At 42.7% G+C, this 14,541-nt stretch overlaps 1 protein-coding gene across 1 annotated transcript in view; it reads left to right on the forward strand.

Annotated features, from left to right (window-relative positions):
* Positions 1 to 14,541, forward strand: part of UNC79 (unc-79 homolog, NALCN channel complex subunit) — a 305,852-nt gene that overhangs the window by 106,223 nt on the left and 185,088 nt on the right. The window contains exons 8-10 of the mRNA XM_069737139.1: positions 4,567 to 4,631; positions 4,858 to 4,946; positions 10,508 to 10,548. Of these exons, the coding sequence (XP_069593240.1) occupies positions 4,567 to 4,631; positions 4,858 to 4,946; positions 10,508 to 10,548 (195 nt within the window). The remainder of the gene's footprint in view (positions 1 to 4,566; positions 4,632 to 4,857; positions 4,947 to 10,507; positions 10,549 to 14,541) is intronic.

The raw sequence follows: 14,541 nt of genomic DNA on the forward strand, positions 1-14,541 counted from the left end.
CATTGCCCCCCCACTCAAAGTCATACTCACCCTCCTGGTGCCTGCATCTCCGTCCGTGCATCTCCGTTGTCATGGAAGAAGAGAGGAGAGCTGCTGGCGCCATGACAATGGAGATGCAGCGACGGAGGGTGAGTATGATGTCCGCTCCCCCGCCAGCGTTCTGGACAATTGACTCGTGTATAAGCCGAGGGGGGTGTTTTCAGCACAAAGAATTGTGCTGAAAATCTCGGCTTATATATGAGTATATACGGTTCATTACTTATCCTGCACTGACGCTGAATTACATTTTGCATTATACTCCAGATCTGCACTCACTATACTGTAAAAAGTAGAATAGTGAGTGCAGCTCTGGAGTATAATACAGGATGTAACTCGGGATCAGTAATGTAATGTATGTACACAGTGACTCCACCAGCAGAATAGTGAGTGCAGCTCTGGAGTATAATACAGGATGTATCTCAGGATCAGTAATGTATGTACACAGTGACTGCACCAGCAGAATAGTGAGTGCAGCTCTGGGGTATACTACAGAATGTAACTCGGGATCATTAATGTATGTACACAGTGACTGCATCAGCAGAATAATGAGTACAGCTCTGGAGTATAATACAGGATGTAACTCAGGATCAGTAATGTAATGTATGTACACAGTTACTTCACCAGCAGAATAGTGAGTGCAGCTCTGGAGTATAATACAGAATATAAGTCAGGATCAGTAATGTAATGTATGTACACAGTGACTGCACCAGCAGAATAGTGAGTGGAGCTCTGGGGTATAATACAGGATGTAACTCAGGATAAGTAATGTAATGTATGTATACAGTGACTGCTCCAGCAGAATAGTGAGTGCAGTTCTGGAGTATAATACAGGAAGTAACTCAGGATAAGTAATGTAATGTATGTATACAGTGACTGCTCCAGCAGAATAGTGAGTGCAGCTCTGAAGTATAATACAGGATGTAACTAAGGATCCGTAATGTAATGTATGTACACTTTGACTGCACCAGCAGAATAGTGAGTGGAGCTCTGGGGTATAATACAGGATGTAACTCAGGATCAGTAATGTAATGTACGTACACAGTGACTGCATCATCAGAATAGTGAGTGCAGCTCTGGAGTATAATACAAGATGTAAAGCCGGGTTCACACTTGCGTTTGGCTGGTCTGCGTATGGCTGCGTACTTCCTCCCTTAAGCCCTGTCTAAGCTCCACCTACTTCCGCATGTGGCCTGTGTACCTATCTTTTACATTGGGTACGCAGGGACATGCGTTGTATGTGGATGCGTCCGCATGCGGCGTTTTGACGTGCCCACTGAACGCAAACATGTTGCTTTTTCTTGCGGTCGGCAGGCACATCAAAACACCGCATACGGACGCATCTGCATACAACGCATGTCCCTGCATACCCAATTTTAAAGATAGGTACACAAGACGACGCAGGATGCATGCGGAAGTAGGCGGAGCATAGGCAGAGCTTAAGAAGGAAATACGCAGACCTGTCAAACGCAAGTGTGAACTTAGCCTAATTCAGGATCAGTACAGGGTCAGTAATGTATGTACACAGTGACTGCACCAGCGGAATAGTGAGTACAGCTCTGGGGTATAATACAGAATGTAACTCGGTGATCAGTAATGTATGTACACAGTGACTGCACCAGCAGAATAGTGAGTACAGCTCTGGGATATAATACAGAATGTAACTCAGGATCAGTAATGTAATGTATGTACACAGTGACTGCACCAGCGGAATAGTGAGTACAGCTCTGGGGTATAATACAGAATGTAACTCGGTGATCAGTAATGTATGTACACAGTGACTGCACCAGCAGAATAGTGAGTGCAGCTCTGGGATATAATACAGAATGTAACTCGGGATCATTTATCTATGTACACAGTGACTGCACCAGCAGAATAGTGAGTACAGCTCTGGAGTATAATACAGGATGTAACTCAGGATAAGTAATGTAATGTATGTATGCAGTGACTGCTCCAGCAGAATAGTGAGTGCAGCTCTGAAGTATAATACAGGATGTAACTCAGGATCCGTAATGTAATATATGTACACTTTGACTGCACCAGCAGAATAGTGAGTGGAGCTCTGGGGTATAATACAGGATGTAACGCAGGATCAGTAATGTATGTACACAGTGACTGCACCAGCAGAATATTGAGTGCAGCTCTGGAGTATAATACAGAATGTAAGTCAAGATCAGTACAGAATCACTAATGTATGTACAAAGTGACTGCACCAGCAGAATAGTGAGTCCAGCTGTGGAATATAATATAGGATATAACTCAGGATCAGTACAGGATCAGTAATCTAATGTATGTACATAGTGACTCCAACAGCAGAATAGTGAGTGCAGCTCTGGAGTATAATACAGGATGTAACTCAGGATCAGTATAGGATCAGTAATGTATGTACACAGTGACTGCACCAGCAGAATAGTGAGTCCAGCTGTGGAATATAATATAGGATGTAACTCAGGATCAGTACAGGATCAGTAATCTAATGTATGTACATAGTGACTCCACCAGCAGAATAGTGAGTGCAGTTCTGGAGTATAATGCAGGAAGTAACTCAGGATCAGTACACGATAATGTAATGTATGTACTATAATACAGATGTAACGCAGGATCAGTAATGTATGTACACAGTGACTGCACCAGCAGAATAGTGAGTGCAGCTCTGGAGTATAATACAGGATGTAACTCAGGATCAGTATAGGATCAGTAATGTATGTACACAGTGACTGCACAAGCAGAATGGTGAGTGCAGCTCTGGAGTATAATTCAGGATGTAACTCAGGATCAGTACAGGATCAGTAATGTAATGTATGTACACAGTGATTGCACCAGCAGAATAGTGAGTGCATCTCTGGAGTATAATACAGGATGTAACTCAGGATCAGTATAGGATCAGTAATGTATGTACACAGTGACTGCACCAGCAGAATGGTGAGTGCAGCTCTGGAGTATAATTCAGGATGTAACTCAGGATCAGTACAGGATCAGTAATGTAATGTATGTACACAGTGATTGCACCAGCAGAATAGTGAGTGCAGCTCTGGAGTATAATACAGGATGTAACTCGGGATCAGTAATGTAATATATGTACACAGTGATTGCACCAGCAGAATAGTGAGTGCAGCTCTGGAGTATAATACAGGATGTAACTCAGGATCAGTATAGGATCAGTAATGTATGTACACAGTGACTGCACCAGCAGAATGGTGAGTGCAGCTCTGGAGTATAATTCAGGATGTAACTCAGGATCAGTACAGGATCAGTAATTTAATGTATGTACACAGTGATTGCACCAGCAGAATAGTGAGTGCAGCTCTGGAGTATAATACAGGATATAACTCAGGATCAGTAATGTAATGTATGTACACAGTGACTGCACCAGCAGAATAGTGAGTGCAGCTCTGGAGTATAATACAGGATCTAACTCAAGATCAGTATAGGATCAGTAATGTATGTACACAGTGACTGCACCAGCAGAATGGTGAGTGCAGCTCTGGAGTATAATTCAGGATGTAACTCAGGATCAGTACAGGATCAGTAATGTAATGTATGTACACAGTGATTGCACCAGCAGAATAGTGAGTGCAGCTCTGGAGTATAATACAGGATGTAACCCAGGATCAGTATAGGATCAGTAATGTATGTACAAAGTGACTGCACCAGCAGAATAGTGAGTGCATCTCTGGAGTATAATACAGGATGTAACTCAGGATCAGTATAGGATCAGTAATGTATGTACACAGTGACTGCACCAGCAGAATGGTGAGTGCAGCTCTGGAGTATAATTCAGGATGTAACTCAGGATCAGTACAGGATCAGTAATGTAATGTATATACACAGTGATTGCACCAGCAGAATAGTGAGTGCAGCTCTAGAGTATAATACAGGATGTAACTCAGGATCAGTATAGGATCAGTAATGTATGTACAAAGTGACTGCACCAGCAGAATGGTGAGTGCAGCTCTGGAGTATAATACAGGATGTAACTCGGGATCAGTAATGTAATGTATGTACACAGTGACTGCACCAGCAGAATAGTGAGTGCAGCTCTGGAGTATAATACAGGATGTAACTCAGGATCAGTATAGGATCAGTAATGTATGTACACAGTGACTGCACCAGCAGAATGGTGAGTGCAGCTCTGGAGTATAATTCAGGATGTAACTCAGGATCAGTACAGGATCAGTAATGTAATGTATGTACACAGTGATTGCACCAGCAGAATAGTGAGTGCAGCTCTAGAGTATAATACAGGATGTAACTCAGGATCAGTATAGGATCAGTAATGTATGTACACAGTGACTGCACCAGCAGAATGGTGAGTGCAGCTCTGGAGTATAATACAGGATGTAACTCGGGATCAGTAATGTAATGTATGTACACAGTGACTGCACCAGCAGAATAGTGAGTGCAGCTCTGGAGTATAATACAGGATGTAACTCAGGATCAGTATAGGATCAGTAATGTATGTACACATTGACTGCACCAGCAGAAAGGTGAGTGCAGCTCTGTACTTACATGAGTGTTTTCTCTTCCCAGCCTGGAATCCCATTCATTGTCAGCACATTGAATGCCACAACGCCATCAATAAGCCAGCGGTGAAGGTACTTCATTTTCCCTATGTGTGATGTATCAGTAGTTGTGCTTGATCTTTTTTCTCTTATCGCTTTGAGCCACAGCTGTGTCTAATACTGGTAGAAGAGTTCACCAGCAAAGAGCTCCTGATCTCTCAGCTTGTGATATTGTCAGGCTTGTAGTGCACTGGTATTACCACTAGATGTCAGCGGGCTATAATATATGTTACTTGATCTCTTTCTTTTGAATCTGCAGATGTGTATTGATGCTGGGCTCTCTGTGGCTTTGGGGGACAAACCGCCCCCTCTGTACCTATGTGAGGAGTGCAGCCAAAGAATCACAGGGTGAGTAACTGAATGGATGTCTGATATTGGTGAAAGGTATCACCTGCAAAGTTGCCTCACTGCTCATTTTGTTTGTTCCTCCATATCTTATCACTTCTTCATACAAAAACAATTGTCTCATTTATTATGTAGAATAGTAGAGGAGCCGCTGTTGTCTACATATCTGTTGCATGTTCGACTGATGTGCAGAGAACCATAACTTTTGTATTGATCTTTGTAATATCTTACAAGAGCTTGTTTTTTTGCAGAACGAATTGTAGTTTCAAATTTCACATTCACTTTACTATATAGTGCACTAAAAATGAGAAAAAAATTCCAAGTGTGGTGAAAAATCAAAGTTCTACCATAATATTTGGGGTTTATATTTTTCGGCGCTCATTGTGCAGTAAAAATGATCTGGTGACCTGATCAGTACCATTACAGTAAGACTGAAATTATCAAAGTATTTTCATTGTTAACATTTTGTAACAAAAAGCAACACAATCTCACAGAAAAAACACTATTGAGGGAATTGAAAGTAGAACAATTTCACAGAAAGCAATCCCCCCAAAAAAATTACTAAAAATATCTTTATTAGCAATATTTAAAAAAACAACAAAGTGCATACAAATCCATCACCAAAAAAAAAAACACTTGAAAATAGAAAAAGAACCTAGGGAGGTGCCTGTCCCTAGTAGCCTAGCACTTTTCAGTACCTTACCTGCCAGCGGAGGTTGGCACCCTATTCCTGCGCAGTGGCGCCCCCGCTCAACGTCGACTGTCCCTCCTGATCTATCAGACTCTATTGGGAAGGGGAAAGAAAAATGTATATGTGTAGTTTGATGAGGAGGGTGTTAACCCCTTTACCCCCAAGGGTGGTTTGCACGTTAATGACCGGGCCAATTTTTACAATTCTGACCACTGTCCCTTTATGAGGTTATAACTCTGGAACGCTTCAACGGATCCCAGTGATTCTGACATTGTTTTCTCGTGACATATTGTACTTCATGACAATGGTAAAAATTTTTTGATAGTACCTGCGTTTATTTGTGAAAAAAACGGAAATTTGGCGAAAATTATGAAAATTTCGCAATTTTCCAACTTTGAATTTTTATGCAATTAAATCACAGAGATATGTCACACAAAATACTTAATAAGTAACATTTCCCACATGTCTACTTTACATCAGCACAATTTTGGAACCAAAATTTTTTTTTTGTTAGGGAGTTATAAGGGTTAAAAGTTGACCAGCAATTTCTCATTTCTACAACACCATTTTTTTTTAGGGACCACATCTCATTTGAAGTCATTTTGAGGGGTCTATATGATAGAAAATACCCAAGTGTGACACCATTCTAAAAACTACACCCCTCAAGGTGCTCAAAACCATATCCAAGAAGTTTATTAACCCTTCTGGTGCTTCACAGGAATTTTTTGAATGTTTAAATAAAAATGAACATTTAACTTTTTTTCACAAAAAATTTAATTCAGCTCCAATTTGTTTTATTTTACCAAGGGTAACAGGAGAAAATGGACCCCAAACATTGTTGTACAATTTGTCCTGAGTACGCCAATACCCCACATGTGGGGGTAAACCACTGTTTGGGCGCATAGCAGAGCTCGGAAGCGAAGGAGCGCCATTTGACTTTTCAATGCAAAATTGACTGGAATTGAGATGGGACGCCATGTTTCGTTTGGAGAGCCCCTGATGTGGCTAAACATTGAAACCCCCCACAAGTGACACCATTTTGGAAAGTAGACCCCCTTAGGAACTTACCTAGATGTGTGCTGAGCGCTTTGACCCACCAAGGGCTTCACAGAAGTTTATAATGGAGAGCCGTAAAAATAAAACAAAAATTTTTTCCCACAAAAATTATTTTTTAGCCCCAGTTTTGTATTTTCCCGAGGGTAACAGGAGAAATTGGACCCCACAATTTGTTGTCCAATTTGTCCTGAGTGCGCTGATACCCCATATGTGGGGGGGAACCACTGTTTGGGCGCATGGGAGAGCTCGGAAGGGAAGGAGCTCCATTTGGAATGAGGACTTAGATGGAATGGTCTGCAGGTGTCACATTGCATTTGCAGAGCCCCTAATGTACCTAAACAGTAGAAACCTCCCACAAGTGACACCATTTTGGAAACTAGACACCCTAAGGAACTCATCTAGATGTGTTGTGATAGCTTTGAACCCCCAAGTGTTTCACTACAGTTTGTAACGCAGAGCCGTGAAAATTAAAAAAAAAAATCTTTCCCCCCAAAATTATTTTTTAGCCCCCAGTTTTGTATTTTCCCAAGGGTAACAGGAGAAATTGGACCCCAAAAGTTGTTGTCCTATTTGTCCTGAGTACGCTGATACCCCATATGTTGGGGTAAACCCCTGTTTGGGCACACGGGAGAGCTCGGAAGGGAAGAAGCACTGTTTTACTTTTTCAACGCAGAATTGGCTGGAATTGAGATCGGACGCCATGTCGCGTTTGGAGAGCCCCTGATGTGCCTAAACAGTGGAAACCCCCAATTATAACTGAAACCCTAATCTAAACACACCCCTAACCCTAATTCCAACAGTAACCCTAACCACACCTCTAACCCTGACACACCCCTAACCCTAATCCCAACCCTATTCCCAACTGTAAATGTAATCTAAACCCTAACTGTAACTTTAGCCCCAAGCCGTACCCTAACTTTAGCCCCAACCCAAACTGTAGCCCTAACCCTAGCCCTAACCCTAGCCCTAACCCTAACCCGAGCCCTAACCCTAGCCCTAACCCTAATGGGAAAATGGAAATAAATACATTTTTTTTATTTTTCCCTAACTAAGGGGGTGATGAAGGGGGTTTGATTTACTTTTATAGCGGGTTTTTTAGCGGATTTTTAGGATTGGCAGCCGTCACACGCTGAAAGACGCTTTTTATTGCAAAAAATATTTTTTGCGTTACCACATTTTGAGAGCTATAATTTTTCCATATTTTGGTCCACAGAGTCATATGAGGTCTTGTTTTTTGCGGGACGAGTTGACGTTTTTATTGGTAACATTTTCGGGCACGTGACATTTTTTGATCGCTTTTTATTCCGATTTTTGTGAGGCAGAATGACCAAAAACCAGCTATTCATGAATTTCTTTTGGGGGAGGCATTTATACCGTTCCGCGTTTGGTAAAATTGATAAAGCAGTTTTATTCTTCGGGTCAGTACGATTACAGCGACACCTCATTTATATCATTTTTTTATGTTTTGGCGCTTTTATACGATAAAAACTATTTTATAGAAAAAATAATTATTTTTGCATCGCTTTATTCTCAGGACTATAACTGTTTTATTTTTTTGCTGATGATGCTGTATGGCGGCTCGTTTTTTGCGGGACAAGATGACGTTTTCAGCGGTACCATGGTTATTTATATCTGTCTTTTTGATCGCGTGTTATTCCACTTTTTGTTCGGCGGTATGATAATAAACCGTTGTTTTTTGCCTCGTTTTTTTTTCTTTTTCTTACGGTGTTTACTGAAGGGGTTAACTAGTGGGCCAGTTTTATAGGTCGGGCCGTTACGGACGCGGCGATACTAAATATATGTACTTTTATTATTTTGTTTTTTTATTTAGATAAAGAAATGTATTTATGGGAATAATATTTTTTTTTTTCATTATTTTGGAATATTTTTTTAATTTTTTTTTACACATTTGAAAATAATTTTTTTTACTTTTTTACTTTGTCCCAGGGGGGGACATCACAGATCGGTGATCTGACAGTGTGCACAGCACTCTGTCAGATCACCGATCTGAGAGCAGTGCAGGCTGCTTCACAGTGCCTGCTCTGAGCAGGTTCTGTGAAGCCACCTCCCTCCCTGCAGGACCCGGATCCGCAGCCATCTTGGATCCGGGGCTCGAGCAGGGAGGGAGGTGAGGAGACCCTCGCAGCAACGCGATCACATCGCGTTGCTGCGGGGGGCTCAGGGAAGCCCGCAGGGAGCCCCCTCCCTGCGCGATGCTTCCCTGCACCGCCGGCACATCGCGATCATCTTTGATCGCGGTGTGCCAGGGGTTAATGTGCCGGGGGCGGTCCGTGACCGCTCCTGGCACATAGTGCCGGATGTCAGCTGCGATAAACAACTGACACCTGGCCGCGATTGGCGGCGCTCCCCCCGTGAGCGCCGCCGATCGCGCTGGACGTACTATCCCGTCCATGGTCATAGGGGCCCACCCCACCTCGACGGGTTAATATATAGGTAGATACTATCCCTCACACTCACCCTACCTATCAGCGGGGGTTGGCACCCTAGACCTGCGCAATGGCGCCCCCACTCCTCGACGGCTGTCCCAATATTGCTAGCCCTGGCAGAAAAATTTGGACCCTTGTAGTAGTAGGGTACTGAAAAATGTGAGAGCGCAGTGAACCAGGAGAAAAAACAAAACAAAAAAAAAACAAAGGGATTTCCAAGGGTGTAATAACCCAGATGATTTAATTATTAGTGTGCTCAAATAACACCCAAGATTTGGCTGTCCTGAATTCCCAATATGTAGATAGTTTTACTGATACCATTTTGAGGTTCAGGTGACATTTTGATCTCTTTTTATTACGTTTTTTTGGGGGGGGGCCCACAAGGGGAAGGCAACTAAAAAGAGACAGTTATGATTGTTAATAATTTTTTTCTTTTTTATATTTTGACAGATCAGACTTGTATGGAAATGATGAAGCCAAATCTCTTTTACATTTTTTCAGTTTTTTTTTTTTATTTGAATGGGGAAAGAGGGTGATTTAAACATGTATGTTTGTGTGCACATATCATATGTGTGTATGTATATATATATATATATATATATATATATATATATATATATATATATATATATATACATATGTGTAAATTTGGTAAATTCAAAAAAGTTAATTATTTATTTTTCTCATTAATGTACACTCTCTTGACTGAAAAAAAAAAACAGAAATGCAGACATTTTTGCAAATTTATTAAAAAAGAAAAACTCAACTATTACATGAAAAATTTAAAGGGGTCTGAATACTTTCCGTGCCCACTGTGTATATGTATATATATATATATATATACACACACACACACACACCATTTTTAATATTTATACTTTATTTTTTAGTCCTTCGAACCTGCATTCATATGATTGATATCTTACACTATATACTGCAATACCATAGTATGATGGTGTAACTAATGTTTCGCAGGAGGACTATGATGGCAGGTGTTCGTGACCACCATGTAAACCCATCGCCTCTCCGCAATTGTCTTATCAGTCCGTGTGCGGATCACTAGCAAGCTGGCTATTCAAGTTACTGACAGCCGCATTCAGATGATTGAACAGCAATGATCAGAGCTCAGCTCCAATTGCAGTTGCCAGCTGTATAGTACAGCCAGCATCTGCCCAGTATGGCACAGGCTTGGCTACTGAGCTTGCTTTATGTTATTTGAACCATTGCATCAAATTTCATGTACAACGTCATTTCAGGTTGTGGCTCCTGGATGTTACCTTTAAGGGCCCTTTGAGCTTTCATTCTGGGAGGTGGGGTATTGTTTAGAAGTGTCTGTCTCCTGCTAACGGATCTGTTTTTTTTTAATGCAGGGATCACAGTGCTTGGCTGATAGATGTTCTCCTGCCACAAGGTACGTGTAGTGCAATCGGTTACATGGCTCTTATCCATAGGGGGCAGTTTTGACAGCATTAGTGTAGATGGTGCTGTGCCTCTGCCTTTGGCTTCCTGCTTGTCGGGGGACAATGATCCTGACCGGGTGACCGTTTGGATCAGCGGCATGGTTGCAGCTCTTTCAGGACACTTTTGCGTTGGAAACCAGCCACTCTGATAGTCTGCATCTGGGGCTTGTATCCTAAGCAACAAGCATTAAACCATAGTATTAAAAGACCCTCCAGTCTTAAGAACAGGGAGGATTTTTAACCCCTTTACCCCCAAGGGTGGTTTGCATGTTATTGACCAGGCCAATTTTTACATAATTCTGACCACTGTCCCTTTATGAGGTAATAACTCTGAAATGCTGCCATGGATCCCAGTGATTCTGACACTGTTTTCTCGTGACATATTGTACTTCATGATAGTGGTAAAATTTCTTTGATATGACTTGCGTTTATTTGTGAAAAAAAATGTAAATTTGGCAAAAATTTTCATGCCCTTAAATCACAGAGATATGTCACACAAAATACCTAACAAGTAACATTTCCCACATGTCTACTTTACATCAGCACAATTTTGGAACGAAAAGTTTTTTTTGTTAGGAAGATATAAGGGTTAAAAGTTGACCAGCAATTTCTCATTTTTACAAAACAATTGTTGTTAAGGGACCACTTCAGGTGCTTCACAGGAATTTTTGGAATGTTTAAAAAAAAAATTAGCATTTAACTTTTTTCACCAAAAAAATTACGTATTTTTCGGATTATAAGACGCACTTTTGTTCCCCCAAATTTTGGGAGAAAGTAGGGGGATGCGTCTTATAATCCGAATCTGTGTGATGTGCTGTAGAGGAGGGGGGCGGCTCTGAAGTGGTGTCAGGGGGCTGGGGTGGGCTGGCTGCAGACTGCAGAGACAGCAAGAGATCCTGAGCTCCTGCTCATTAGCCTCATGTAATATTCACTGCACCCACTGTCCATCACCTCGGTGCTGAAGCCGCACTGAGTTGGTTGACAGGGAAGCAGCGAATATTACATGTGCCTGCAGAGGTGTATCTAGGTTTTCTGGCACCCGGGGCAAGAATTCAGCTTGGCGTCCCCCCCTCCCCCCCCTCAGCACATACGTGATTTGCACACTTAGTCACGCGCCAACGAGCTGCTCTCCCTAATTCTCTCAACGTTCAGTGAAATACTGAGAGAAGCAGGAAGAACACCTCATTGTCACATGACAGCAAATATGAAAATCACATATGAGTGAAGTGGCCATGTGATGATTGCTGGAACCTGAAAGCAGAGCTTAATCCTGACAGTTAGGATATTACACGTTGTTAGGACTGGCTACAGGGCTTCATTTTATAATTGGGTGCGTCCAGGTTTGAGATGAAAGTCTGCAGTCATTCTATGTGACTGCAGGCTTCTGAATTCTCACAGCGCAAGCACTGCACACTTTTAGGATTCTCCCTTGCCGGTGGCCAGAGTGGACGGTCATGCCAGCACAAGTATGTGATTTGGATACTTCTGGCCACATTCTAACTAGATGTGTCCGGCCTCAGTCAATTCATTTTCATTGAATGAGGCCACACATGTCTAGTCAGCACGTGACCACATGCATGTAAATCACCAACATCAGAGAATTATGATAGCAGTGTGCACTGAGAATTCAGAAGTCTGCAGTCACATAGTATGACTGCAGACTCCTCACAACCTTGGACATCCCTTTTAATGTTCCTAACATAAATAAAAATATGAGAATTAGTATCACAAAAAAAAACACATTTACATCCAGGTACCTGATAGATGACGTTGTTTCTGGAGTCGCCTCTTTCTTTTCATCTTGTCCAGATGCCATGATGACGCTTCTCATCCACCGGCAGAGCTCGTTTCTGCAGACTTCCATCTTCTCCAGTCTTCTGCAGCACATCCCGACACAACACCCTTAAAGATAGCAGTGTTATTATAATGCTCCAGAATAAAAATATCTGCCCTAGTCTGAGCCCCCAAGTAAATAAATGCCCCTCACTTTATTCCCAGCACATAATATGACCCTCACTGTCCCTCTTATGGTACATGCCATCCACACTGCCCTCTCTCTTTTCCATAGTTCACGCTGCCTTCTCATACTGTGTCTCTCCTAGAGAGCCCAGTCTCTCTACTGTGCCTACTTGGCATACTGTCCTACTTGGCATGCTGTCTCCTCCTGGCTGTTACCCTCACACTACTCGGTATCTATTCTGTGCCCACTCACACTTTCCTCCCCCCATACTGTCTGCACACATTTATAATAGCCTCCTCATGTTCATCCCCCCTGCTAACATACCCCTTTGCTCTCCATATTTCCTCCTCGCACATTCCCCCGACTCCCCATACTGTCCTCACACATCCTATCACCCTTGCTCCCAATACTGTGTCAGCACACATTTTTCCCCTCGCTACTGTGTCCACCCCCATCTCCCCCCTTACCCCCACAGAATATATCCACTCCCCTTCCGACAGAATAAATCCATCCCCCTTCACACAGAATAAATGCACCCTGCCCCACACATGCTAAATAAATTCCCACTCCCCACATACACACTGAATAAATCCCACACACACTGAATAAATCCCCCCCAAACACACTGAATAAATCTCCCCCACACACACTGAATAAATCCCCCCACACACACTGAATAAATCCCCCCACACACACTGAATAAATCCCCCCACACACACTGAATAAATCCCCCCACACACACTGAATAAATCCCCCCTACACACACTGACTAAATCCCCCATACACTCTGACTAAATCCCCCCCACACACTGAATAAATCCCCCCCATAGACTCTGACTAAATCCCCCCCACACACACTCTGACTAAATCCTCTCCACATACACTGGCTAAATCCCCCCCACATACACTGACTTAATCCCCCCCATACACTCTTGACTAAATCCCCCCCACACACTGAATAAATCCCCCCATACACTCTGACTAAATCCCCCCCACACACTGACTAAATCCCCCCCACATACACTGACTAAATCCCCCCCCACACTGAATAAATCCCCCCATACACTCTGACTAAATCCCCCCCACACACTCTGACTAAATCCCCCCCACATACACTGACTAAATCCCCCCCACATACACTGAATAAATCCCCCCATACACTCTGACTAAATCCCCCCCACACACTGAATCCCCCCAACACAGAGGATAAATCCCCCCATACACTCTGACTAAATCCCCCCCACACACTGAATAAATCTGTTATGATCCGGTGACCTTGGAGCAGCATGAAAACTTTCACTGGAGTAGGTGGTAACTATACTGACCGCAAACCCTGATCTAAACACCGCAACTAGAAGTAGCCGTGGGGTGTACCTAACAAACCCTAGACACCTTGTCACAGCCGGAGGACTAAATACCCCTATAGATGGAAATAGGAATACTACCTTGCCTCAGAACAGAACCCCAAAGGATAGGCAGCCCCCCACAAATATTGACTGTGAGTAGGAGAGGAAAGACAAACACAGGCAGAAAACAGGATTTAGCACAAGAGGCCACTCTAGCTAAAATAGGAAAGGATAGAACAGAGTCCTGTGCGGTCAGTATTAAAACCCTTCCAAAAATATCCACAGCAGATTATACAAAAAATTCCTCCATCTAACTAAAGACGTGGAACGTATATCTGCAACTCCAGAGAATCCTAAACACAGAGCAGGAATACAATCCAAAATCCAGCACACAGCTTGTGTGCCATAGAAAAAGAAACAGACACGTATCTTTGCTGAATTGGCAGCTAAGCAGGAGAAGCCAGACAGAGATCCAACACTTCCCAAGAAGCATTGACAACTGGAAAGGACTAATGAGTCCTGCAAACCTAAATACCCCAGTCAGAATTGCAATCAGCAGATACACCTGTCCAGGACTGCAGGCCAGGGACAACTGCATTACCACCTACAACCACCGGAGAGAGCCCAAAAGTAGAATT

The sequence above is a fragment of the Ranitomeya imitator genome, chromosome 1 (genome assembly GCF_032444005.1).
Source record: "Ranitomeya imitator isolate aRanImi1 chromosome 1, aRanImi1.pri, whole genome shotgun sequence".
NCBI lineage: Eukaryota > Metazoa > Chordata > Amphibia > Anura > Dendrobatidae > Ranitomeya > Ranitomeya imitator.